General features: G+C 43.7%; 1 protein-coding gene across 1 annotated transcript in view; it reads right to left on the bottom strand.

Moving 5' to 3' along the window:
* LOC125922377 (PDZ and LIM domain protein 2-like) overlaps nt 1-27,803 on the bottom strand; it is a 258,336-nt gene that overhangs the window by 126,315 nt on the left and 104,218 nt on the right. Inside the window, exon 2 of the mRNA XM_049630034.1 lies at nt 19,481-19,635. Within this exon, the coding sequence (XP_049485991.1) occupies nt 19,481-19,635 (155 nt within the window). The remainder of the gene's footprint in view (nt 1-19,480; nt 19,636-27,803) is intronic.

Here is a 27,803-nt window from a genome sequence, read left to right as displayed (position 1 = left end):
TATTATTTTTTTTAATTTTATTTTTAAGTAAAATATTTTAATTGTGGTGAAATTCACATAACATAAAATTTACCATCTTAACTGTCTTTAAGGGTGCGGTTCAGTGGTACAAAGCACAGCCCACCATCCTGTTCAGGATTCCTTTCATCTTATAGACCTGAAGCTCTGTAACCATAAAACAATAACTCCCCAGGCCCCTCTCCCCCACCCTCCAGGCCCTGGCAACCAGCATTCTACTTTCCATATCTATGAATGTGGACTACTGTTCCCGTAAGTGGAGCAGACAGTATTTGTTTTTTTGTGCCTGCTCGTTTCATTTAGCAATAACGTCCTCAAGGGTCGTCCACGCTGCAGCATGGAATTTCATCGTCTTTAAGACTGCAAACTCCTTGTTTTTAACTGTAAAATGTTTCCAGTTTCTCTAGCAAGTTAATAAATCAACTAGATGGAGGAGGAGTACTTGTGTGTTTAATAAGACTTTAGGCTTGGATACCAGAAACGAAGGGGGTGATCAAATTTGTTGAAATGCTGAAAGCTGTGGTTCTTCACTGTGCATCAGAATCACCTGGGAAGCTTGGTAAACCACTGGCTGCTAAGCCCAAACCCTAGAATATCGGGTATAGTATAGTAGTATCTAGAGTGGGGCCAAAGACCTCGAATTTCACAAGAGTTCCTGGTCAGTGAACCATGCTTTTGAGAACTGCTGTAACCTATTGGGGGGCGGGGGGGAGGTAAACCTGAAGGATTCCAACACCAAATATTTGCCACAGTGCAAGAAGGCTACGCCTCCCACCTAAGATAGGAGGCACAGAGCAGAGTAAGAATAGTGAGAAAGTCCAGTCCTTGCAATCCCAGGGTATTGTGGGAATGAAGGGTAGAACGTGGCAAGTCAGAACAAAGCTGTGGGGACCACATCTGCTTTCGCCTCTCTGGCCTCAGGGAGAAGATGGCAAGCACAGGAGGTGAGTGAGGGGGATATTTAGGAAGCTGGGGACTCTTGGCTCTATCACTCCCTTTGAGGCTCTAGGGAAAGGTCACCGTGAGGAGTGCCTGGCCCACCTCAATCTAGGCAGACGTGAGATGCCAGCCAGTAGACTTGGAATGAGCGGCTATGAAGGTGTGAGATGATCCTGGCGCAGACCCCTGGGCTGGGCGTTGCTGAGATGGGGGAACTTGGCAGACGCTGTGCCTGAAGCGAATGAGAACACAGCAGACTGAGTCTGCCAGTGGGAGTTGCTAGCAATCCCCAGGGGCAGGGCTCGCGCCAGCTCTGAACACAGTGACCGGGAAGACCATGGACACAGCCAAGACACCAGGGGACAGCGTGCTCAAAGACCTGCACTCGTTACTGCCCCAAGCCCTCAGACACCATTTTGGCAAAGCAGCCAGGCAGTTGAAACAAAAGATGACATCTGAGAAAGAGGGCAATGTATGTTAAGAGACTGAGCATTACCTCAAGGGACTATTCCAGCCATTAGACCAGCCTAGCTTCTAATTTGGCTGGGATGAAACTTTATATTGTTTTGTTTCCTTGCTAACCAGCAGGTATGAGTTTGTGAGGAAGACCAGATTAAGTTCTGACAGAGTAAAGAATCACAGTTTTTAAAAATTTTTTTAAATATTTATTCACTTTTGAGAGAGAGAGAGAGAGAGAGAGAGAGAGAGAGAGAGAATCAGCAGGGAAGGGGCAGAGAGAGAGGGGGAGACACAGAATCTGAAAGCAGGCTCCGGGCTCTGAGCTGTCAGCACAGAGCCTGAGGCGGGGCTTGAACCCACCAGCCGTAAGATCATGACCTGAGCTGAAGTAGGAGACTTAACCAACTGAGCCACCCAGGTGCCCCAAGAACCGTGTTTGTGTTGTTTTTTTTTTATTCCTGTATGTCTAAGTTATCATTTGACTAGGGTTGTTAGGTAAAATCAGGGACATACTTTTACTAAAAAATTGTTATCTGAAATTCAAATATAACTGGGCATCCTGCATTTTGATTCGCTAAATGTGTCAGCCCTGCATGTGACCTACTACGATGTGCATGCATGTGGTTTTTAGAACATCTCCTTCCCCCACTGCTTACTTCAGTCCACAAATCTCAATCGTTACACGGTCTCATTATTGCACCACTTGAGGGCAACTGCCAAAGAGTTAAATCCCAATTTGTGAATCCTGGGTTTCAAGCTTGTGTTATTATTTCAGAAACAGTGGAGTAGCAGAGAACTAGCTGAGCATAAAACTCCCCCTGTAGACAATCTACAAAGGGGCAAATTCAACCTGAGACATACCAATGGCTTTCTTTTCACTGTGAAAAGAAACATTCATTTAGATGAATGTCCATCCAAACACGGACATTCACATTTGAATTGTTATAATACACCTGTAAATGATTTCCAAAATTGTGAAATGAGCAAGCATTTCAGCTATTCCGTGAGGATATATGATGTATCCTCTAACCCTCAGCTCCAGGGCACAGTTTCTGGCCACTCCTCAGAGCTGTGTCAGCCACACAGGCTGACATGGCCAAGGTCAGCCTTTTGAGGTTGAGGTCACCTTGGGCCCATGACTTGAAGGCTTCTAATGAGAAGACCCACCTATCTATCCATGGCTCCAGCCAATGTGTCACGGAGATACCATCATATTGATTACCTGCAAAATCACTTTTAAAAATATGAATAATAGTTTTATTACTGCTATTTGGTATTAGGGTAAGATTATATTGTTCTCAAAAGACTTCAGCTGTTCTTAGCCATGTATTTAGGGCTTGGCTCACCTCCAGGAAGGTTCTGAGAAAGGGAGAAAGGGAAAGGTAAGTTCGAATGAGGAACCAGGAAAGAGGTGTGGAGGAACGATTCCTAGGTGAGGAAAAATTTGAGCCAGACGGGGTGGACGTGCAGAGAGCAGTGGGTCCTGAAACAAGGAGATTCATTAGGGTGCTGGCAAGAACAGGGCATAAAGACAGATTTCATCTTCTCTAGAAGCTGGATCAGACCTCAGTTGAGTCACTCTGCAATGGATGGAGTTTGCTAGGGCTACGTGTCAGTACTCATAAAGCTAGCACTTAAACCCAGCATTATTTTTCCACCATCTACTATGTGGGAAAGAAGTGATACATGCTCCATGCTCTCTTACAAAATGATGAATGTGCCAACATTTCCATATTAAACAAGTGTCATAACCATTTAAAAATTACAGAACAAGTTGTGATTGGAATCAAGCGGTGGGGTGTGTTGTTTTGGGGGAAAATTAAAATGTTGGGCTGTACTGATTTTTTTTTTTTAGTTTATTTATTTAGTTTGCGAGAGAGAGAGAGGCAGAGAGAGAGGGAGAGAGAGAATCCCAAGCGGGCTCCACACTGTCAGCACAGACTCCAACACAGGGCTCCATCTCATGAACCGTGAGATCATGACCTGAGCCTAATGAAATCAAGTGTCAGACATTTAAGCAACTGAGCCACCCAGACGCCCCTGTATTGATTTCTTAAAAACCATAAAACCCCCCCATCACTTCTCCCTTCTTGCTGTGTTGTTTCTCCCATTTCCGTCTTGACTGGCATGTGAACTTGATCCCATCAAATGAGTTAGACAAGATGGGAAGGTTAATTTATTTAAGGGAATGCGAATCAACACTGCAGGGCAAACAAAAGGCACCAGTGTGCGACTGTCTTTAAAGCAAAACAAATAAAAGCAGTGGCAGAATCAAACTGTGGTCACCCAGAGGCCAAAGAATCCATGTTGTTTCAGGGGTTTGAGCAATTACCGAAAACCAGCTCCTCTGAACACCTACTGGCTTAAACGTTGGGGCTCTTGTGTCAGATGGACTGGAGTTCAAATCTACACTTAACCGATGTGCCCCCTTGGCCAGGCTGCACGATGGAAAGTCTGGTTCCTGGCCTATTAAAGTAGCATAATAATAACACCCATTTCATGGGTTGTTGTAAGAATTAAATGGGAGGATGAAATGCTTGGAACAGTCAGAGCCAACAAGTGAGAGCTTTCTAGAATTTTCTATCTAAAGGCAGCAGGCAAACTCGTAAAGCAGAATTGATTCCTATATCTGATCTGAATTAATCCACATCTTCAGAACCTACTATGAATCTTACAAACGTGACTGCCCAGTTGGTTCAGTTCAACCACCTTATGTAAATTCAGCGTCAAGTGCCCCCACTCTTTTATCCTCTTTCCTGAATTTTGGGATGTTAATCCCAAGAAAATTTAATTCTAATACCACCCACGTCGTTTGCATTTAGGGGACAAGACAGGGGTGTCCATGAATTATTACACAAAAAGAAAAGACCTCTCACTATTGGAGGGCTGTTCCAAAAGGGTTAAGGGTAAGTCAGCCTTTTCGGAACATTTTACAGAAAGGTCTCAAACTTAAATTTGCAACAATATGATGCCTTGTAAACTGACATGTTTGTAAAGAGGAAAAATGCAAGACAGATTAAATAAAACAAAACAAAATACTGTGGGTCTTAAATTCCTGAACATGAGTTTATTTTTCTGTTCGTTAGTATCTCGTAAAATGACCTGGAGTTTTTGACCTCTGCCCCTGACTTTGAGACAGTGATGGAAAGGGGATGACGAATCAAGAAGCAAAGGTTGAAAGGGCCCTTAATCCAAACACTGCTGGTCTCAGTAGGGATGCTGTTCAATGTTCGTGGGGCTGCAGCCCTGGGACGCACTTACCATGAATTCCCACAGACGAATGTCGGTCCTCACGCCTCACCAAGTCAGTACTGTTTTTATGAAGGTGTCAGATGTGAAACTATGTAAACAGAGTGACACGGAGGCCATTCCTGCCTAGTGACCTGTACCAGAAAGGTCTATTTTTAGAAACTGCCGCAAGCTGCTCTGCCCTTGGAAAGAAGGCAAGCCCCACATTCTTGCTATTTTGGAACATTTCTGTGCATTTGGGTTGTGTTCTGAAATGTTTGTCAAAGAGTAAAGAGAAGAACCATCCTCGATCTCTCAAGCTGAAAATCTGAATTTTGGATTTTATTTATATATCATGGCCAAAAGGGGCATGAAGCTAGTCTTTTATTCCAAGGAATAACCAGGGGATCCCATCCTTTTGGGTCTTCTGTGGGCTAAAGGGACAAGGGAAGATCATAGGAATGGCCGGCGCAGCAGAAGAAAGCTACCAGCAAAGTTACTTGCAAGTTTGTTAAAAAGCAGGCCTCCCCCCAACCCCTAATCCTGAGAGTCTGATTTAAGGAAGAATATAGACATTTGCATGTTAAACAGGCAAACAGGTGATTTTGAGGCCCTTAAAGTTCACACTTTGAGGGGTGCCTGGGTGGCTCCATCGGTTAGGCATCCAACTTCAGCTCAGATCATGATCTTGGGGTTTGTGAGTTGGAGGCCCACATCGGGCTCTCTGCTTTCAGCCCAGGGCCAGCTTCGGATGCTCTAGCCCCGGCTCTCTCTGCCCCTCCCCCACTCATGCTGTCTCCCAAAAACAAATAAACGTTAAAGTTCACACATTGAGGAAAACCTGCTACAGGAAGAAGATAGGAAAGCATGAAAGATGCTGAAGAGTGAGAAGCGAAAATCATCGAATAAAACATGAACACACCAAGTGATCAGTTCTTTTCTATCAGAAAGGAAAAGCCATACGACTGAGGCAGAGCAGAGCCCTGGCATCGGAGTCATTACATATGTATGCCCTGACATAGCTGACTTGGTGGTAGAAAACTTGGCTTCTCCTCCTCGGCCTGTGTTTCTAGCCCGGTGACCTAAGCCTGAGTCCTTCCATTTCTGGGGCTGTCAACTTACAGAAAGTAGGCAGCAGTTTCTCCAGAATGACTCTTCGTGGGGGTCAGAAGAGGGCCTCTGCTCGTCCACTCCTATACCAAAGTTCTTCTACGTCTACAGTCACAAGCAGGTCACCTCTTCCCCTTGATTTTTTTTCCTGACACATTGATTTCTGTCCAGTTTTGTTTGACTTTCACTGGCAGGAAACACAAGCCCCCATCCATCCTGTGTCCTGCTCTCTCACCTACATCTTCTGGACTCTGGGGCAGAAAAATTGGGCTAAAAGCAGGGAGGAAATCACTTCTCTTTGAAAAAGATGGGGGGGAGGATGCCTGGGCGGTTCAGTCGGTTAAGCATCCAACTCTTGGTCTCAACTCAGGTCATGATCTCATGGTTTGTGAGATCGAACCCTGAATCAGACTGTGCTGACAGTGTGGAGCCTCCTTGGAATTCTCTCTCTTCCTCTCTCTCTCTCTCTCTCTCCCTCTCTCTCTCCCCCTCTCTCAGAATAAATAAACTTTTTTAAAAAAGAAAGAAAAGGATGGGAATGCCTCCCTCTAACATGTAGTAAGTAAGCAGCAGGTGCAGCATCTATTGGGTGACTATTCAGTGATTGGATAGGATTGCACCAAACCCAGGGCCACGTACTGTTTTCCTTGGCATATGCTGTCTTTATTATTATAGCCTTAATACAAAGTAGGGACAATTGTCTTCACTTCCCAGAGGAAAAACAAGGGAAGTAAGAGGGGAAAGTCAGTTGGCCCAGAACTCAGAGTTAGGAGTGGGTTGCACACCGAGGTCGGTCAGATTCAAAGCCAGAACTCTAACCACTGCACAGCACTGCTGCTGGAGTAGGGGGCTTGGGGAAGGAATCTAAATCTCCACGTGACAAGGTGGCTGCAAGGCCTGCATTCCAGTGAGGCCAGCAGAGCTGGGGGACAGAGAAAAGCCACCAGAAGCATTCTGAAAGCTGAGTTCCCGGGACCTAACTCACAGGCAAGAGCCCCAGAAGGCTACCTTACTAACAGGAGGCACAGGGGAGTGAATTAGGTCCATCTCGTTTCACAGAGGGGAGACATATCCTTTCAAATACAATCCTTCTTGGGTGGAGGATACAGGTGAAAAGTGTGGTCAGTTCAGTGACCGCAGTGGTCAGTTCTTAACCATGAGGGAACAGAGAGAGCAGTGAGGGTGAGCCCAACCTATCCAGTGAACTTTTAATGTAAGAAAAAGGACTACCCTGTCTAACGACATAATTCATAGCAGCCAACATTTATTTATATGGCAACTTACTCTACCAGCAAGGGAGATATTGCCATTACCTCCCTTCTGCAGGCAGCGAAACTAAGGTAGAGGTTAAGGTCCTCAACCAGCAAATGGTAAGTCTGGGATTCAAAGTCACACAAACTGGCTGAGAGCCTGTACTTAAAACCACCATGCCACCCAGCTGCTGTTGGGTAGAGTTTTGTTTTCATTTCAGAGATATCCAGTGAGCACATATCATGTGCCAGGAACCATTCCAGGCACTGAAGACACCACACTGAACAAAATCGCTACTAGTATGGAGTTTATATTCTAAAGAAAGGAAGCAGAATGAGTAACTTTGCGAGCGTATGTCTCATAGGTAAAAAAATAAAAAAATGTGGGGTGTTAGGGATACAGCAGGAAAGGGGCTGCAATTTTTTTAATTATTTTAAATCATTAAAAAAATTTTTTTTTTTTATTTTAGAGAGGGTGCAGAGGGGGAGAGTAAGAGAATCCCAAGGCTCCACATTCAGCACAGAGCCCGATGTGGGGCTTGATCCCATGACCCTGGGATCATGACCTGAGCTGAAATCAAGAGGTAGACACTCAACCAAGTGAGGCACCCAGGTGCTTGGGGCTGCAATTTTTAATTGGCTGTACAGGGAAGGCTGACATTTGAGCAAATACCTAAAGGAAGTGAGGGGGCAAGTCAAAGGGGTATAATAAAAACTTTTTTAACTTATTTTTTTAAATAAATAATTTTTAAAATTATTTTTAAAAAAACCTAAGTGTTGTACCTGGTGGTTCTGTCAAAGAGCAGGCAACTCTTGATCTTGGGGTCATGAGTTCGAGCCCCACGTTGGATTTAGAGATTACTTAACTAAATAAAAACTTTAAAAAAATAATAAAAAACTTAACTAACATGCAGCCACTAGTGAAAAAACAATGATTCTCTTTCACCACTTGCTCCTTTAAGTTATACAGGTGAAGGACAAAAGCTTACGAAAATGTCTCATTCCCGTGACTACACCATGAAATACTGTTTTAGGTGTCCAGGGCTCATGGGCCCTGCTTATTCACAAGTGACAGATAAAAATGGCTGATTCCTAACAGACCCCCTTAAAGAAACATTCCAAAGAATCCTTTTAAAAATACTCCTTAGAGGTGCCTAGGTGGCTCAAGTAGTTGACTGTCGGACTTCAGCTCAGGTCATGACCTCACAGTTCACAGGTTCAAGCCCCGCATCAGGCTCTCTGCTGTCAGCATAGAGCCTGCTTTGGATCCTCTGTCCCCCTCTCTCTCTGCCCCTCCCCTGCTTGTGCTATCTCTCTCAAAATAAATAAACTTAAAAAAAATTTTTTTTAATTTTAAAAATGCTCCTTAGATCCACAGTCCTCATGGAAACAATGTAGCAACCTTCCTACATAGACAATAAACACACTAACCAAGCAACCTTCCCCCCAAGGATGGATAATTTTACACCTCCTACCCACTAAGCAAACAACATAAGACAGGAAGTCGGACAGCAGAAAAAAGGGGAGTGGAAATTTTGCATTTTTCAAATGCACTAACAAACTGTTACAGTTGACCCTTAAACATCCCGGGGTTTAGGGGCATTCGCCAGTGCACAGTCAAAAATCTGTGCATAACTTTTGACTCCCCAAAAAGCTTACCTACTCCTAGCCCACTGTTGACTGGAAGCCTTACTGAGAACAGTCTGTTGACATATTTTGCCCGTTACAGGGATTATAAACTGTATTGCTAAAATAAAGTCAGCTAGAGAAAAGGAAAGGGAATCATAAGGAAGAGAAAATACATGTACAGTGCTGTACTACACTTATTTAAAAAACAAAAAACAAAAAACCCTTGCATAAGTGGACCGGAGCAGTTCAAACCCGTGTTGTTCAAGGGTTGACTCTGCTACAACAGCAGTCCTGCAGCTAGTAAGCAGAGAGTGAACCTCTAAACCGTGAGGCAGTTGAACAAACGTTTTAGTAACAGAGGCAAAGGTGCAAAGAGGCTGACCTTAGAGCGGTTATTTTACTAAGGACTAAAAAGTCTCTTCAAGACTGCCACATGCGAGGACTCCGGAGGCAACAGAACCATGAGGAGGTGGTAACAAATACCTATCTGGGGTCACCACCTGAAATAGCAATGGTCAAAGGGGCACCTGGGTGGCTCCGTCCGTGGAGCGTCTGACTTTGGCTCAGGTCATGATCTCCGGGTTCGTGGGTTCAAGCCCTGCCTTAGGCTTGCTGCTGTCAGCCTGTCAGTGCAGAGCCCACTTTGGATCCCGAGGGGTCATCTCAACTCAGCCAGACCCAGGGGTTTCTCTGCCTTTTGAAGGCTAAGAGTCTGCATAGGGCTCTTAGTGCTTCAAAACCTGTATTTTAAGCCTCTTCCCGGGACTTTAGTAGGACACCTGTGATCTTAGAGCCATGATAATTAAATAAGACATAAAAATATATCATCTGGAAGGAAAGTGGACAGTAAAACAGTGGAATTACCCAGAACAGGACAAAACTGCCAGGACCTTCCAAGCTTGGATTTCCCTTTGAGGACACATGTAGTGTATTTAACAATGGGTGGCATTTGACAATTCTTTCTGGAAACCATTTCTCTACCCATCACTCCCAAGAAGTGTGGGATTTGTGCTAAGGCTATACAAAGTGTGGTTTAAAAAAAAAAACAAAAAAAAAGGGACTGACAAAATAAGTGAATATCCCATGAAGACAGATAGATGCTCACATGCTCGTTCAACTTTACTACCTCTTGACATTGTCTTCATGGAGCATGTCCCATTAGATCGAGTAAGTTCAATGGCACTGAGCAAGCCATCTTTCTTTCGTGGTTTGTCTCCTGGGGGCACCATCCAGAAACGACATGTAGACTGAACATGGCAACTGTGGCATAATGGGTATGGTTTTACCCGTTCAGAACAGCTGGATGGCCCCCACACCTGCTGGCAAAAATGAGCTCCCGACTCAATGGCATGTGGTAACATCTCAGGCCACAGACATTCACGGGCGGGGGCCGGGGCGGATGGCAGAACAAGTGCTGCCCAGGGACAACCCCTCCCCTGCCCCCACGCCCACTTATCAGTAGCAACATCCCTTAATGAGCCTTTAAAGAAAATTCCACCTCCATATAGCAGCAATGAGAAACAGGTCTCACAGAAATGAAAGAACAGGAGCCACTGGTGGGGTGGCCCTTCCCCGGCAGACCTCTCTAGACCTTAGACAGTCCTGAAATCTCTGAAGCAGGGTTCTTTGTGTTTGCTCTTCAGTTCCCTGTGTGAACAAGGCTCTGGTCCACTCTTGCCTCCCCTGGTCTGCTTCCTGATTCTCCTCCTGCTACTATCCTAATGTCCCCTTCCACTCTGTGGGTCTTTCTTCTACCTCTCAGTTCCTGCCTCCTTGTTGTTTCCCTTTATCACTTTGACTTACAGCTTAAACTGGTGGTTCTCAAACTTTGCACAACGGAATCACCCAGGCAGCTTTAAAAATGCTCGATGCGGGGCGCCTGGGTGGCTCAGTCGGTTAAGCCTCCGACTTCAGCTCAGGTCACGATCTCACGGTCCGTGAGTTCGAGCCCTGCGTCGGGCTCTGGGCTGATGGCTCAGAGCCTGGAGCCTGCTTCCAATTCTGTGTCTCCCTCTCTCTCTGCCCCTCCCCCGTTCATGCTCTGTCTCTCTCTGTCTCAAAAATAAATAAACGTTAAAAAAAAAAAAAATGCTTGATGCTAGGTTACACCCTATACCAATTCAATTAGAACTCTAGGGGTGGGACCCGGGCATTGGTTTGTTTTTTATTAACTTCCTATATAAATCCCAACATGTAGCCAAGTTTGACAAGGAGCAGCTTTAAGCCATTTTGGATCAGGGGTGCAGATTTACAAACATTTGGTTCATATTCTAAATGGGAATCACCCAGACCTATCTGTTCTAGCTGATAAACCCACATTTGGAACCGGGGGAAAGGATGCCACCATAACTTCTGAGTGATCTCAGAACTCAGACTTCATATCCTTCATAAAGGCTCAGATGGATATTTGAGTGCCATTCTTTAATAGTTGGGCATGGAGTGATGACTCCCGCTTGGAATACATTTGTTCAAAGTCAAGCCATGTTATCCCAGGAATGAAACCGGGTCTTTCATCATCAAACCTCCTTCGTTGGGAAGCGGTACGGCATTCCTTTGCATGCGGCTAACGTTCAGCGCATAGCCAGTGAGCATATGTAATCCACTGAATAAAAATAGTGGTTATCATTATGGGCTACAGGAAAAAAAAAATGTCCCTTTTCTCATTACAGTAAGGGAGTCTTATTGTGCACTCTTAGGAAACCTAATAATGTGTTACATGAATTTTCCATGGGAAGGAACAACTGGTTAGGAAATCAAATACTATACTTCTAGACAATGACATTCAAACCTAGGACTCCAGGGGAGCCAAAAACTGCTCTGAGTATGGTCCCAGCAGGATTGAAATACCTCCTCAAAGCATACTGAGCAAATTCCCATGATGCCAGGCCTCTTGGAAAAGTTTCTGGGGGTCGAAGGCCACTGCAGCTGCCTCCTTCCCCTCCTCTCCACCACTTGCTCAAGTGGAAAAAATGTTTCAAGTGTAAGTTACCACAGTTCTCAGTTATACTGGTTTCCCCTCTGGGGAAGTCTAACCCTGGGTCCCGAGATGGGATGCGGACTATACTACAGCTTGGGGGTTTGTATTCACATCCAGCTATGTGCCAGCCCTTTGCTCAAATTAAGAACTGAAAAGGGTGAAAGAGCCAGAAGGACAAGTGAAGTAATGGTGAGGGTCATTGGGCATGGGATGGGCGTGGGGCGGCGACAATAGGGGCATCACAAGTGCTGGGGGGGAGGTGGGGGTGGAGGTATCATATGGAAGACATGGAAAGCTTCCAAGACAGACGGCACAAGGGTGATACCGCCTGCCATCCTGGCCGCCACTATAGCTGCATGGTCTCCTGAGAGGGCGTGGGTGTAACACACCCCCTTCTTACACTTCCACAGAGGACTCAGCCGCAGAGCACAGCATGGAGCCCTTTTTCACGTCTTGAGAGGCAAATCTTGGGACTTGCACACACATCTTTCTCATCTGGCTTCTGTGTCCAGGTAAGGTGGAGGAAGGCACCTGTGTTGTGCACAGAGGCAAGCACCTGGAGCTCCAAGAACAGTTTTGCAACGGTCTCTAAAAAGATCATTGCTCCTTTTCTAATCATCCTCAACTCCTCCTGCCTGCCCACTTGCGAGTTATCTTTTGACATCCTAATTTTCCCAAAGGCCACATGCTGTGCTGCCTAGAGAACATTACATTTTCAAATTGTTCAGCCTGTGCCACGTATGCTTATATAACCTAAGCATTTAATTCGGTGGAACAAAGATGCACGGGCAGATGAAAGTCACTTCCTAGAAAGCCCAGTCTGCAGCCTGAGGGTCCTTTCCTGTAGTTCAGCCTCCCGCCAGTGAGCCACAACTGCTGACTTGTTTTAGAATCAGAACTCTTTTTACATAAGTTCTTCAGGAAAGATGGTCTTTAAAAAAAAAAAAAAATCCCATTCTGAACTTGCACCTTGTTGACACTGTCCTTTAAAATTAAATTTCCTTCTAGCAAAACAGTTATAATCAGAATCTTTAAAATTCATAGATTCTCATTTGCACGAATAAATCAAATCAGTGCATTAAATAGAAAAATCGGGGCGCCTGGATGGCTCAGTTGGTTGAGTGTCTGACTTCAACTCAGGTCATGATCTCCGGTTTGTGAATTCGAGCCCCATGTCAGGGTCACTGCTGTCAGCGTGGAGCCCACTTCAGATCCTCTGTCTCCCTCTCTTTCTCCGCCTCCTCCCCCGCGTTTGCCCTCTCCCCCGCCACCTCAAAAATAATTAAACATTAAAAAAAATAGATCAAAACAGAATGCAGTCAGGTAAATTTTCATGAGCTGGAACTGTATAATATATACTGTACAAAATCATGGAATAATGATTGGACATTTTATTACAGTGAAGCATTTTCAAATATACTGTCTTATTTTACCCTTCTAGCAACTGAGTAGGGAAGACATTATTATTGTTCTCCATTTTAAGAAGCAACTTAATCTCAGAGAGATTGATTTGTGCCCATGATACCATGGGAGATTGGAATCCAAGTGATAGGGACTCCCCTTTGGCATGCACCTGAGAGTATGCTGGCATACTCTGGTTGAGAGATTGTCAATTTATAAGGACAAAACAGAGGCTTTTTACGTTCTAGAAAAGTTCAACCCATCCTTCAAACTTTGTTGCTTTGAAAATAGGGACTTCTGTACTTTTTAAAGCTCTTAATAAATTCTTTCCTTAAACTACCTTTAAAGAGTTAAAAAGAGACATCAGATGGTTAATCAGAGTAAGTTGCTTTAAGAATATAGACGCTTTTTAAGGGAACAGACTCAGGCAGGTAGTAGGGAGGGGAGGGGAGATAGCAAAATAGTGTGAAGGAAGAAGGGAATGGAGAGTGATCATATCCCAAGAAATTATTTTCTTTTGTAAATAATAACCATGAGTTGAAAAAGGAACTTGTTTGCAAAATCCTTTTCTTTTTTTTTTAATTAATAGTTAATAGAGCTCATTTTTTTTGTATCCTTTAAGACTCTTGGAGCATCCGGATGGCTCAGTTGGTTGAGTGCCCAACACTTGATTTTGGCTCAGGTCACAGTCCCAGATCCTAGGGTCATGGGATTGAGCCCCACATTGGGCTCCACACTGAGCATGGAGCCTGCTTAAGATTCTCTCTCTCTCTCTTCTTTCACTTTCCCTCTGCCCCTCTCCCCCCTCTTGCGTGCATTCTCTCTCTGAAATAAATAATAATAATGATAATAATAAAACAAAAAGGCCTTAAAATGCATTCTGTTCATTACCAGATACTTCTTTTGAGATCACTGACTTGCAAATCCTAAATGAGCTATATCTCACAACTCAATCTAGACACGAAAAAGAATTCTGTGTCACAGAAATCTGACACAGAGGTAGCAAGTGTGTGAGCCACCCATCCCATTCCATTCCAATAATGTCATCTCACCCGTTTATAAAAAGAACTATTCTGCTAACCCTCAGATATGTGGGATGGGTTTGGGGGACGGGGGGAGTGTGGGCCTGAGGGCTGTGGTGAACTTAATTCCATCCCTATTTTTGTTAGAGGGAGGAAGCAACTCTATTTTTTTTAAATGTTTATTTGTGTGAGAGAGAGAGAGACAGAGTGTGAGCAGGGGAGGGGCAGAGAGAGAGGGAGACACAGAATCTGAAGCAGGCTCCAGGCTCCAAGCTGTCAGCAGAGAGCTTGACGCGGGGCTCGAACTCACAAACGGTGAAATCATGACCTGAGCCAAAGTCAGAGGCTCAATCGACTAAGCCACCCAGGTGCCCCGAGGGAGGAAGCAACTCTAAAGCAACAAATGGTTTTACTTCCAGAGGCTGATGAAGAACCTGGGTGCACAAAGTAGTGATGTGAGTCCCCATGACCTGTGTTCTCAGAGACCAAGCTTCTCACTTAGGCTGCTAGCATTTGGCCTCGGGCAAGTCACTACACATCTTTGGATGCAGTTGTGTCATTTCTTCCTCTAGGCAGAGCCATGGACCGAAAGTAACAAAACCTAGATTCTCACTTTGGCCCCACTACACCAGGCAGTTCACAAATTCTATTTTTTTTTTTTAATTTTTTTAAACGTTTATTTATTTTTGAGACAGAGAGAGACAGAGCATGAATGGGGGAGGGTCAGAGAGAGGGAGACACAGAATCTGAAACAGGCTCCAGGCTCTGAGCTGTTAGCACAGAGCCCGACGCGGGGCTCAAACTCACGGACCTCGAGATCATGACCCGAGCCGAAGTCAGCCGCTCAACTGGCTGAGCCACCCAGGCGCCCCAAACATATTCTAGGCAGATGCTTATGTTTTTCTGCTAATTCAACCCCCCTTTCTCCTTTGTCCCTCTTTTTCAGTAAAATGTGATCGACTCCTGCTTCTCACATATACACATATAGTCGGTCAAAACAACAACAACAAAAACAACAACAAAACATTCCCTTCCAACACCATCAATTCATAGAATCATGAATGGGGAGAGAAAATGCTTATTCAAATTTCCAGAAATTCTGGGAAGGTTTGGGAGTAAGATTTCATTCTGAAAAAGGGATCACTTTTCCCCACCCTTCCCTTACCGTTTTGAATCAGGAATACTGCCTCCTATGCGCAGAAGGAAATGGTCCTCTTATTAAGTGGGACCTCCAATCACATGCTATGTTCTAGAGATTAGAGTAGACTTCTCACAAGAGGTAATTTACTTAACAAATATGCATTATATTTCCAGGAGAGCTCATGCTTTAATCACCATGCTATGTACTGCATATACATATCTCTCATTTAAACCTCACAACCTTCAGATAGATTAAATGACTTGCCCAGGGTCACAGAGCTAGTACCTAATGCCATTAGACTTCATATCCAGGCAGCCTCAAACCTTCATCATCATCTCATGCATCCTCTCAGAAAGAATGAGTCTGACTTTCATGTGGCTACCCTCAGGAATGTTAAACCTGAAGATCTTTTCCTTTGTTTCCACTTTAACAGTTAACTTGGCTCTAAGACTTGTATTTTACGTATATCTGTCAAATAAAGTCTCTATTGATTTGAAAGAGGGTTTGGAGTATTGACTCTTATTTGTGTACATGTCTGCTTTCCTAATTTAAATGCTCTGCATTCCACAAAGGTTTTCCTTCTTCAGTTTTCCTTCAGCTAAGATGTTTGTTTTCCTTTTGGAAGGTCTTTTCTTGGGCCCCCTTCTTACTTTATCATTTTTTTCCCATTTATCCATCACTAGCTGTAGACCTTCCCTCTTTATATACCCAGCACCCAATACATTCTCTGCCCCTGCAGCAAGCACACTGCCCCTTCACTCCCTGTTCCTGGAGGACTGACTCTGCCTTCTTCATGGGTCAGCAGATCTTGTAAGGTCTTTGACTCACAACTCACTCGAGACTGCATTTCTCTTGTCACTGTAGCCTTTAAAGAAGGTGTTTCTACGTTTGATTGTTTCTGCTCACTGGGTAAGACACCCTCAAAACGTATATAAACACCACTTCTCTGCTCAACATTCTTGGCATTTTTATGATGGATGTGAGCTGTTGCCCTCAACTACCCAAACCTAACTTGAATGGAAAAAGAGGCAGGTACAGTTAGAGCTGCTGATATGTAAATTTTCACTACACAAATGATTTCTTTATAAAACAGAGCCTCCAGTTATGTTTCCAGGAAGCCACCTCAAACTTTTTTAAATGTACAGAGATCACTCAGGAAAAGAAGGAAATTTAATAAATGATACACACAAGTCACTCTATCATGAATGAATAGAAGGAAATGAAATCTCAGGACATGACAGGTGACTAGGTAGAAAGGCAAGACTTCTCAAGAAAATGACAGCTCTACTCAAGACAAAGTCAGATTGATCCAGAGCAAAGGGGTTTGCATTTACCCAGTTCTCTGAAAGGTCACGGAGGAATGTCCATCCATGTCTACCAAAGCATGTTTATAATCTCCATCTCTAAGTATGTGTGAGAAGTAAAGACAGCCTCCTTTTCCTTAAACTCTGAGAGTTCAACTATAAAAATCGACACATAATAGATGAGATAAGACATATTCAAAAGACATCTGAGAGACGAAATGTTTCCCACACCAGAAGCAGGGAATGCAAGGACTCTCCAGTAACCTTATCGATCACATTAGCATATCTAAAGAAAGAATGTGTCAATCAGAAAGGGGATTTGGTGTGAAGGCACAGGGAAGAAATGAGACTGGAGAGCAGGGCTTAGGCAGCATGACTCCCTGCCGTCCAGAGGGGAAAGGGTCCCCACTCACCAGCGCGAGCATCTGGGCCACCTGGCAGATGAGTCCCTAGTGGAAGCTGGGCCATCTGGCCATCAGAGCAGATGTCAGCACTTGCTGGGGTCCCAGAGCCTGTACCTTCACCCTGACAGAGATCAACCATCTCACCTCACCATGGTCAGACTTCTTAGTTTTCCTGTCAAATAAAGTACTGGCTCTTGGACCACTTGGGATACTTGTTTCACTTAGAGTCATCTTTTGCAAAATGAGTTAATACATTAACATTGTGGTATGCATCCTTCGATTTCTCGTGAGTTTGGATAACATAAATTAACATTCCTAAATTTCACGAACTCCTGGGCACTGTCATGACCAGTTCTGTACCTGTAAGGCTGGTGACCAACCCCTTAATGATAGTAAATTCACCAAGGGAATAAAGGAGGTTGGGGGGGGGAGGGGGAAGGGAGGAGTGGTAAGGAGGGCTTCTTGATAACCAGGCAATCAGCATATTTGGCAATATGGCAATTCTCTTCCATTTTGTCACATGCCCCTCTAACCCAATCCAGAATAATAATGATCAAATGTTGCATACCTACTATGTACTCATTACTCTATTCATTAAGTCCACATAATGTGCTTTTGTGGCAAGAATTTCTATTTCTATTTTATAAATGAAAAAATTGAGGCTTAGAGAGGCCCAAGGTCATGCAGCTTGCAAATGACAAGGCCAGATTTCAGCCCTGAGACTGGTTCCTGTTCTGCTAGAATACATAATTCAAATCTCATGGCATCATCCACTGGAAGGCAGAACAGGAGGACAGCATGACTACTTTTCATAGCAAAAAACAGAGCAGCCTTCTCCAGAAGTTAATCTATCCCTAGAGTCCCATCAAAACAAATCAAGCCTATGGATTCCGCTATTGGTCCTAAACAGATAGAATGCCAGGGTTCTAAAGTTGGGCTTTGGGTTTCAATGCCAAAGCGAGTTCAAAACCTTCAACACTCTTCTGAACACATGGAACAGGCCTCATGGTTCTGAGTCTTCCTATGCATCCGTTTGAGAAATCAGCCATCATGTTTGGGATGACTGCTTTTGCTTTACTCAAATCATGACCTGTAAGGAATTAGCCTATGCCTACACTTAGCCAATAATAATGTAAAGAGCAGCAGCATCTGTTGCAACCATGTTATTACCATGAGTATGGAGAGTATTTAATTTCACCTTTCCAATCACCCTATAAAGTAGATTTTTTAATCTCCACTTAAAGATGTGGAAACTGAATCTTCAATGAGGTTAACTAAGTTGCCCAAGGTCACACAGCTAGATGACAGCCCTGGGAATTTGAACCTGGGCCTGATCTAACTCTGTGCTTTGAGCCACTCTACATCCCTGGCCACCAGAGAAGCAATGGCTACTTAGATGGTCCTGAAGAAAAACAAAACACAGCCCAGACTGAAGACTAACATAGTGAGACCACACCCAGGGCTGTGTTTTTGTGGTTGGGAGTTGCTGCTCTATTCCCCTATGCAAGGGCTCACTCAGTAAAGTTTGGAAAATGAATGAATGTAGGAGCGAATGGTCCCATAAGAGGGTCTCTTATGAGTGATGAAAAGATTAGGTAACTTTTCACATCCTGAAAACAGTGTAGCATGATGAATGACTCCTAGAGTTCCAGCCAACTTGAACATTCTCAAATATCATAACATATAGTTGCCATATGAGGCAGCCAAAACCTGATTAGTGAAGAAATATCCAAATAAGCAAAACGTGCAGGCATAGGGCTTAATAGGACAAGGTAATGACTCGCAAGTGGTGCGGTGAAACAGAACCAGGGGCATTTGGAGTCTCTTCTGGTTCTTCCACTTATCAGCTCTGCTGCCTTCAGTAATTTAGGTAACCTCTTGCCTGTAAGTGGGGCTAGTGATGGCTATCTCACCAGATTCTTATGAGGTTAAATGAGCTAACGTACGTAAAACACCGTAGTAGCCCTTGGTTTGTAACAGTGCTAAAAAAATTCTTTAACCCCTATCCCTTTTTATAAATACTTCCCTCCACCAAGATGCTGGCTTCCCAGGAGTGGGAAACATCTCATTTTAAGGCATTATAACCAATCACAACCCATACCTTTTCCAAGAAAAGAGCCACCACAATTGCAAACAGGAAAACAAGACAACACAAACAAAAGAAGGAATTTGCTTGTTTTGATGACTGCCGTGGTATAGGTGAGGCTAGTGGAATGGCACCTAAAGCTCCAAGCTAACTGCTTCCTCTAGTTCCACAATGAGACAAGGCTTCATAGCGCTCTGACCACCTCGGGGATTAGAGTCACCTTTCATTACACCTAGAAATTTAGGAAGTACTGTGAGGCAGAACTCTACCAAGCCAATACCTGCTGGGAAAGCCAGTGTTTGAAAAGAAAGTGGTGTCTGAAATGTCTTTACTCAACTTCCTCCTCACATGCCACAAGATGGGCATGGAAAAAACCAGGGCGGGTGCGGGGGCGGTAAACGGGGTGGAGGCAGGGAGGCATAAGGATCCACACAGGGAGGTTTAAAAAACAAGGTAGTGAACCCAGCTCTTCCAGGGAGGTGGGTCAGGGTGGGGGCACTGGCTCAGCCTACCTGCGTACGAGCAGCCTGAGGGTCTTGTAGGATCCTTTCACCAGGGAAACGGCCTCCCTCCTGGAGCTGCTCAACACAACCTCGTTGATGTGCACCACCTCGTCCCCAGCCCGCAGCTTGGAGCTCACCGAGTCAGCTTTGCCCCCTTCTTCGATCTGCTCAGAGAGAAGAGAGAACCATATGTAAGCTGCCCCAGGCCCTGCTGGACTTCTGCAGAGCAGACAGACCGGTTATGACCACGCCCCACTGGTAGCCAACCCGAGGGTATGGGGGGGAGAAGGTAGGGATTGCCTCCTGTTTTCCACACCCTCTAGCACCCAGCACCCTGCCTGCCCACAGAGGGCGCTCGGAAACATTAGCCAAAGGGGTGAAACTAGTTTCCATCCAAAAGCAGCCATCCCATTCCGCTCTTGATCCCCACCCCTTTCCAGCTTCAACTCCCGAAGTCCACTCAAAACAACTGTTTTGTTCCTTTACAAGTTGAGTTCTTCTTACCTCGTTTTTTAATCTAAAATTATAATTCAGTGGATAAGTAAGCTGTGGTACACCCAGACAATGGAGTGTTACTTAGCACTAAAAAGAAATGAGCTATCAAGCCATGGAAAAACATGGAGGAAACTTAAATGCATATTACTAAGCAAAAGAAGCCAAACTGAAAGGCTACATACTGCATAATTCCAACTACATGACCTTCCAGAAGGGAAAAACTATGGGAACAGTAGAAAGATCAGTGGTTGCCTGGATTAGGGGGAAGGGAGGGATGAGTAAGTTTAAGGCAATGAAACTACTCTGTGTGAGAGTAGACAGGTTGATAACATGACATTATACCATAGATGTGTAACACCAAGATTGAACCCTAGTGTAAGCTCTAGACTTTGGGGGATAACGATGAGTCATTATAGTTTCACCGACTAACGAATGTACCACCCTGGCAAGGGGATGTTGATAATGGGGGATGCTATCCAAGGGAGGGGGAACAGGAGATATATGGGAACTTTACTCCACTCAATTTTGCTGTGAACCAAAAACGGCTGTAATAAATGAAATCTATAAAAATGTTATAATTCATTCAACAAAGGGATTCAACACTGGCTTTATGCAAGAAATTGTTCTAGGTGCTAAGGGTGTAACAGTGGACAAAACAGAAACCCTTGCTCTTCTGGTGGTTAGGGTAGAAGTGGGGAGGCAAACCCTAAACATAAAAAACAAGTAACTGATGTAGTACATTAGAAGTTGATGATGTCTTTTGGAAACTAACAGAGCAAAATAATTGCTCAGTCCAGTCATCAGATGCCAATGGATGCTTGTGGAATGTCCATAATGATGAAAGAGATTTAAAAAAGGAAAAAAATAAAAGAAAACAAAAAACACATAAACAAAACCTGACCCATATTTTATCTCTTTTCAATAATTACTCACTAGAATTGCCCACATTTTCATAAACCTTCAATCGGTCTTAATATATATAAAATGGACCAAATTCCTATACTGAATTTGTAAGTATGGCCCTTGCTGGCCTTTGTTTTTAATTATTAATATATGCTAAAACCGATGCTTTAACTAACTTAAAATGATATTCATGAGTTTACTCTTAAATCACATGTTCATTAATTTATTAGAAAGGATGAAAATAAGAAAGCACATAAGAGGAAAAGGGACAGTGAGTCATCCCCCTGCTCCCTCCATGTTACTCTCTAAAGGTAACCACTGTTTACAGTTTAGTTTATAAATTTCATTTCTTTTTCTTTTTTCTACAAAAATAATATCACACTACCCATACCTCCTCCATCATCTTTTGGCACTTAACAGAGAGGCATTAAAGTGAGGTGGTTAAGAGTTTGAAGAGTCAAACAGAGACCTTGAGTAAGGGGAAGTCACTTACTCTAAGCTTCAGATTGATCATCTGCGAAATGAGAGACAATAATACCCACCCCAGAAAGCTGCAGTGAGGACTAATGAGATAAGCCACATGAATGGGTTAACACAGACCCTGGCCTATGGTAAGATTTAAAAAGTGGTAGCTATTGTTTTCATAATTCATATAGCATGAAGATCTTTCCATTCATAAAATATTCTACTGTAACATCATGGTGTGAATGTAACCCAGTGTATGTAGCCGTCCCCTCTTGATCATTTCCTCCTGCCTTTCTCATCCTACTAAACTTCCCTGTCAACCTTCTGTAAATGTGCTTTTTTCCAAGCACATTGGGCATGCTCTAAACACAAGGTTACACCAGCGGTTCGGTGTAGCAGTTCAGTTTTGCTTCTTGGAAATCCAACTTAGATCGCTCTCCACACCTGTAGCACCCTTGAGCCACCTATGAAAACTGCATTATGTCATTGTTATTAAGAGCTGGTGCGCTGGAACCAGAGAGCGTGGTTCTATCCCTGGCTGTGCGACTTTGAGCAGCTTATTTAACTTTATTGTACCCCAGTTTCCTCCTTCGTACGAAAATTATGCTCTTCGCAGAGACTGTCATGAGGAGTAAGTGAGTTCCTCATTTACTGATAAAGCAAGTAAAGTGCTTAAGCCCGGCACACAGCATGTATTCACTGAAGGTTACCTCTAATTTCTACCCATCCTTTGAGGTCATGTTCAAATCCTGTCTCCTCAAAGCTTTTCCAGATCTCTCATCCATACCACCCAATTCCCTTACCCTTGCAATCTGTCCTTTAAGAAGTAACTCCGTTTTCCTCCATTTTTAGAGAATCAGATGAGTAAAGTAATACACAAACTGTGAAGTGGCATCTAAATAGTTTATTATGTTTACACCACTTTTGCATGCTGCTTGTGGTTTTCACGCCCTGTCTTCCTGATTGCAGAGCGCTGTCTACCTGTGCCTGTTCCCTGCCCACAGCCCCAGCTCACCCCCCGCTGGAGCTGTGAACTCTTTGAAGGTGGGAACCGTGGTTCCATCTTCACTTGTGCCTCCTTTACCTCCCCAGAGCCTGGCACGTAGGACCCCTCCAGAAATATCGATTCATCCAACAAGTACCTACTGAGCATCTACTGAGTGCCAGGTATGGAGCTAAAGGCTGTGGGTACAATGATGAGCACCACAGACACAGTCTTGCTCAAGTTATGGTTTGTGGAGCCAAATCCTCCCTGTATGATTTGCCAGCATTTTCAATAAAATGAGAATGAAACAAGGCCGAGGAAATGATTGATTTCTTACAAGAAAGGATGTCAAGGAAGCCCATTTGTATATTTTACATTATATCCATCTTGTGACTGATTTATGTGAAAGCAAACAGGAGGGATAAGGTCATAAAGAGTTTCCCTGTCATTCACTGCTCTCACCAACTATATTTATGACCCTCCGTATTTACAGAGAACTTCTCATAATCTCTTCACTTGGCGCAGAACTTTGAGGTTTAAAATGCTCACTTTTTAAAAGTCAATCAATATAATTATTTATAAGATTGAGAAAAAGTGGAGGTTGGGATGACTTTTTGAAATGATATTTATTTATCAAACCTAAGTTGGGCACTTTGATTCTCTTATACTTTGTCAAATTTCTCCATACTCTTTCTTTGTGATTCATGCTATCTTGGGGCTTTAATTATTACCAGGGATGACTTCAATATCATAATGACATAATACTAATTATTTTTTTTTAATTTTTTTTAACGTTTATTTATTTTTTTTGAGACAGAGAGAGACAGAGCATGAACAGGGGAGGGTCAGAGAGAGAGGGAGACACAGAATCTGAAACAGGCTCCAGGCTCTGAGCTGTCAGCACAGAGCCCGATGCGGGGCTCGAACTCACGGACCGCGAGATCATGACCTGAGCCGAAGTCGGCCGCTTAACCGACTGAGCCACCCAGGCACCCCAATACTAATTATTATTAATGTAATGACAATGATATTAATCTTTTACATAAGTCCCTATCCTGTGTTTTCAGTTTCTCTTTTCCTCTTCCCCCTTTTCCCCCCAAATACCCCTCCTTCATTACAAAACTTCTCTTCAACCCAGACAGAATCTCTGTCCTCTAAATGGTTTCTACCTGTCTTAAAACAACTCACAATCCCAACCTTTGCTGGGGGGATTTCTGATTATGACCTTTTTCTAGGTTTTAAACTCCTTGAGATCAGAAACTTAGTGAACATATTCATTCACAAATATTTTGTGAGCAGCTCTCTTGTGTCAGACACTGTTCTAGGACTGGAGAAACATCGATGAAGGAAACAGTAGTCTCTCCTTTGCTGAGTTTACATTCTAGTATATTTTTAATTTATTGCATACCTTTGTATGAAACAACACACACATGCACTGAGGTAGGTCAGAGAACCTGCAGGGAGGAAAACAAGGCTGGATTCTTTGTGTTCTTAGGGTGCTGAAATTTACCCATGTAAAGAACTCTCTCTGGGAGGTCAGGCAATTTCTGGGGAATCAGGGGAGCCCTGGGAGGTTTGCTCTGTGCTAGGATATATCCAGGGGCTCTACTCCAAAAGGTAGAGATCCAGTAGGACCACGTGAGGCCTTGAATTGAGCCAGTGGGCACAAAGTGTAGCCCCCTGGTCTAATTTGTTTCAGCTGACCAGATTAAGGGCCGCTCTCCTGTTGTGAACACTCAGGACGCCCATATTCCCCTCTCCTCCTTTGCTGCTACGGGCCCTTTCGCTGACTTTCTTTTTGGTACCATCACTGTCTGTGGATATTCTGTTTGTTGACCACTCAGGTAATTGAGTGGTTGCCAAGAAAGGTGAAACTATTGACTAAAACCAGGCTGTGAATTACCTTAATCTATATTGTTGTCTCCATTTACTATCAGGAACGATAAATTGAGATACTGAGGTACTTTGGCTGATGCACCGGCAATCATATAATTGATTTCAATGTTCTGAGGCTAACTAAATGCATAAATCTTAAGTTGATGTCAATTATTCACACAGTTTATCTAAAATAACTATTATGACTTTAGAAAAACATTTACAAAAGGTTTAACAATAATTTTCCTGAACTATTCATCAAAGAGGATTATACTTCTTCTAACTCCAAGCCCTGCTGATACTGTCTGTCAACAAGACCAAGTGAAAAATGAAGCTTATTATTTTAAACCTTTGGACCAATACTTGAGCAGCTAAAAAGGTCACTGGCATTGTTTGTCCAATTTCACCTGCCGAGAACTTACTTATTCCAAGAATGTGATTGTCAACAGGTTAAATGACTTCAGATAATACACCATGTACAGCTGGTGGGAAATCCCTAGGCTAACAAAGTAGGGAGAAGGTGAGCATACCCCTGGAAAATTAGCATACCGTTTTCTTTCTCAAATCCTAAATGGGTCCACATCGACAGGATTAAGTTGATTTTTCTTTGACGACCATGTGAGGGATTGGCTTTTGAATTATTTATAATCTTTCACGTTGCTGTAAATTTAGCACCTGAAATAGTGCCTGCACATAATGGTGATTGATAAACACTTGTTAAACAAATGTGAAGGGGCTGGCTTTAAAGAAAAAAATACAGGACTGCACGATACGTAATATGATAGAAATATATTCAAAATACAGGTATGGGCAGAAATGCAGGAGTTCAGTGTGCCAGGGTCAGTAGCTGGATCTCCTTCTCTCTCCCTTAACCCCTCTAGCCCAGGCTAAATGAAGAAAAGGGACACTGTCAATTTGCTGGTGTTAATTTTTTTAAATGTTTGTTTATTTTTGAGAGAGAGAGAAAGAGAGAGAGAGGGAATGCGAGACAGAGAGAGAGTGCGAGCAGGGCAGGGGCAGAGAGAGAGGGAGACAAAGAATCCGAAGCAGGCTCCAGGCTCTGAGCGGTCAGCACGGAGTCTGATGCAGGGCTCGAACTCATGAAACAGTGAGATCATGACCTGAGCCGAAGTCGAACGCTTAACCGACTGAGCCACCCAGGTGCCCAGGACACCGCCATTATGGATTGGTCCTGTGTTCTTCTCCTGGGTTTGTGCCCTCCAAACTCAAATGCCCCATCTCTCCGCTTCCCCAGCCCTATTTTCCATCTTATGTCATTGGTTTCAGCTTTACCATAATTATAAGCATGCCTTTGGCAGTGACCTAGTGACCCTGTTACAATTTCGATTAGATCAGGTCACACCCCTCTTTCTTGCATGACTCTACTCATCACACTCAGAGTAGAAATCAAAGTCCTCCCTATCGGTGCACCAAGGACCCTGTTGGATTTGGCCCCCTTACCTTTCTACTTCCTACCGCCCTCCTCCTTGCTTGCTCAACACCAGCACCCACCTCCTCACCTCCTGGCGGCATGTGGAGTTTGCCAGGCACACGCCCATCTCAGCCCTTGTACCTGCTGTGCCCCCCAGGTAATCATTTGCTTTTCTTCCTCACCTACTCTAAGCCTTTACACAAATTCAACTTCTGGGGGAGACTCTTCCTGACCACTCCTCTAAAATTTCAGCCTCCCCTAATATTGCTTATTTCCCTTCCTGTCCTTATTTTTTTTCTTTAGCTTTTAAGTCATGATCTAACTCACTATAGGTTTCAGTTATGTTTCTTGTTTATTGTCCATCTCCTCACTTAGAATGTCAGCTTCCTAAGGGCAGGGATTTGGGTCTGTCTTGTCCACTGCTGTATTCCCAGTGCACATAATAGCATGAGGCACATAGACGTGCTAATATTTGTTGAGTGCCTTCTGTGTTCCAGTAACTATCGCATCATCTTAAAAGTCACAAAGACTTAGTAAAATATTTATCTCCCTTTTATAATTTTTTTTTCCTTTTGAGAGTGAGAGTTGTGTATGAGCAGGGGAGGGGCAGAGGGAGAGGGAGAGAGAGAGACTCTTAGGCAGGCTCCACACCCAGCCCAGCGCAGAGCTCAAGAAGTGATGTGGGACTCAATCTCACAACCGCGAGATCATGACCTGAGCTGAAATCAAGAGCCAGACGCTTAACTGACGGAGCCACCCAGGCACCCCAAAATCTCCTTTTTCTATGAATGCCAAAACTAGGGCTCACAGGAGCCAGATGATTTGTTCAAGTTTACAAAGTCAAAAAAACAACAGAGCTGGGACTGGAATTCAAGATTTTGACTTCAGGGCCCTCAGTCTCCAGCCTGCTGCCTCTGAGGATCCCCAGATCTTTGTCCCTAAACACTTCTTTACTTGTCTGCTAAACACTTCAAGTGCCTGAGAAATCTGACATCCTGTACTTCTGTGTTCTGACCCTTCTCTTTCGGAGATGCTAAGAACTCTGAAACTATTATGGGAACTCTGCAGTCAACAGAGTGCAGCTTACCCATGAGAAAAAGTTGATGTGCACCACTGCTGGGGCAGGAAGATGGCCTTGCCACATAAAACTGAACATGTAAGGAGGTCCATGTATGTGCATTTCTGTCTGGAGTTGTAACTAAAATTGAGCCCGTCCTGTACAAGTCTACCACAACTGAATGAAGTTCACCTGCATTTTAATGTCTAAATTCTTGAATGATTTTTTTTTCCTTCCCTGACCGCTTTCATTCCAGGATGACAAGGTAGAAGTAAGGGAGGAAAGGATAATTGAATAATTCACAGTCAACGCAAGGTGACGTACAATTTGTTTGCTGTTTTGTGCAGTTGCTGTTTTGAAGAGAAATATGTTCTCTGTAAGTACAAAAACTGTACTAAAGCAATAAGCAAAATAAAGAAAGAAAAAGATAAGTAGATTAAAAAATATATTGGGACACCTGGGGGGCTCAGTTGGTTAAGCGTCCAACTCTTGATTTCAGCAGGTCATGATCTTATGGTTTGGTTGGTGAGTTTGAGCCCCATATCAGGCTCTGTGCTGACAGCACGGAGCCTGCTTGGGATTCTCTCTCTCTGCCTCCCTCCTGCTCCCTTGTATGTGTGTGCGTGTGTGCATACTCCTCTCTCAAAATAAATAAATAAACTCGGGGCACCTGGGTGGCTCAGTCAGTTGGACGTCCGACTTCAGCTCAGGTCATGATCTCACGGTCCGTGGGTTCGAGCCCCGCGTCAGGCTCTGGGCTGATGGCTCCGAGCCTGGAGCCTGTTTCAGATTCTGTGTCTCCCTCTCTCTGACCCTCCCCCGTTCATGCTCTGTCTCTCTCTGTCTCAAAAATGAATAAATGTTAAAAAAAAAAAATTAAAAAATAAATAAATAAATAAATAAATAAACTTAAATATATACATATAAAGAATCTCTAAAGCAAAGCTTTTGAGTGTTGCTTTTTATTTACCAGGGATTATCATTACTCACAGCTTGGTTTTAAACTATATGTAAAGTGGGAATAATGAAATAAAGTCAAATCAATCAAAGTTCCTCCCTGGAACTTTATCTGGCTCTCAGGTCCTATGAAATTAGTAAGCGTTCTTTGGAACCCAGGACT

This window comes from Panthera uncia, chromosome B1 (genome assembly GCF_023721935.1).
Source record: "Panthera uncia isolate 11264 chromosome B1, Puncia_PCG_1.0, whole genome shotgun sequence".
NCBI lineage: Eukaryota > Metazoa > Chordata > Mammalia > Carnivora > Felidae > Panthera > Panthera uncia.
This window is presented reverse-complemented; position numbering and strand designations above follow the sequence as displayed.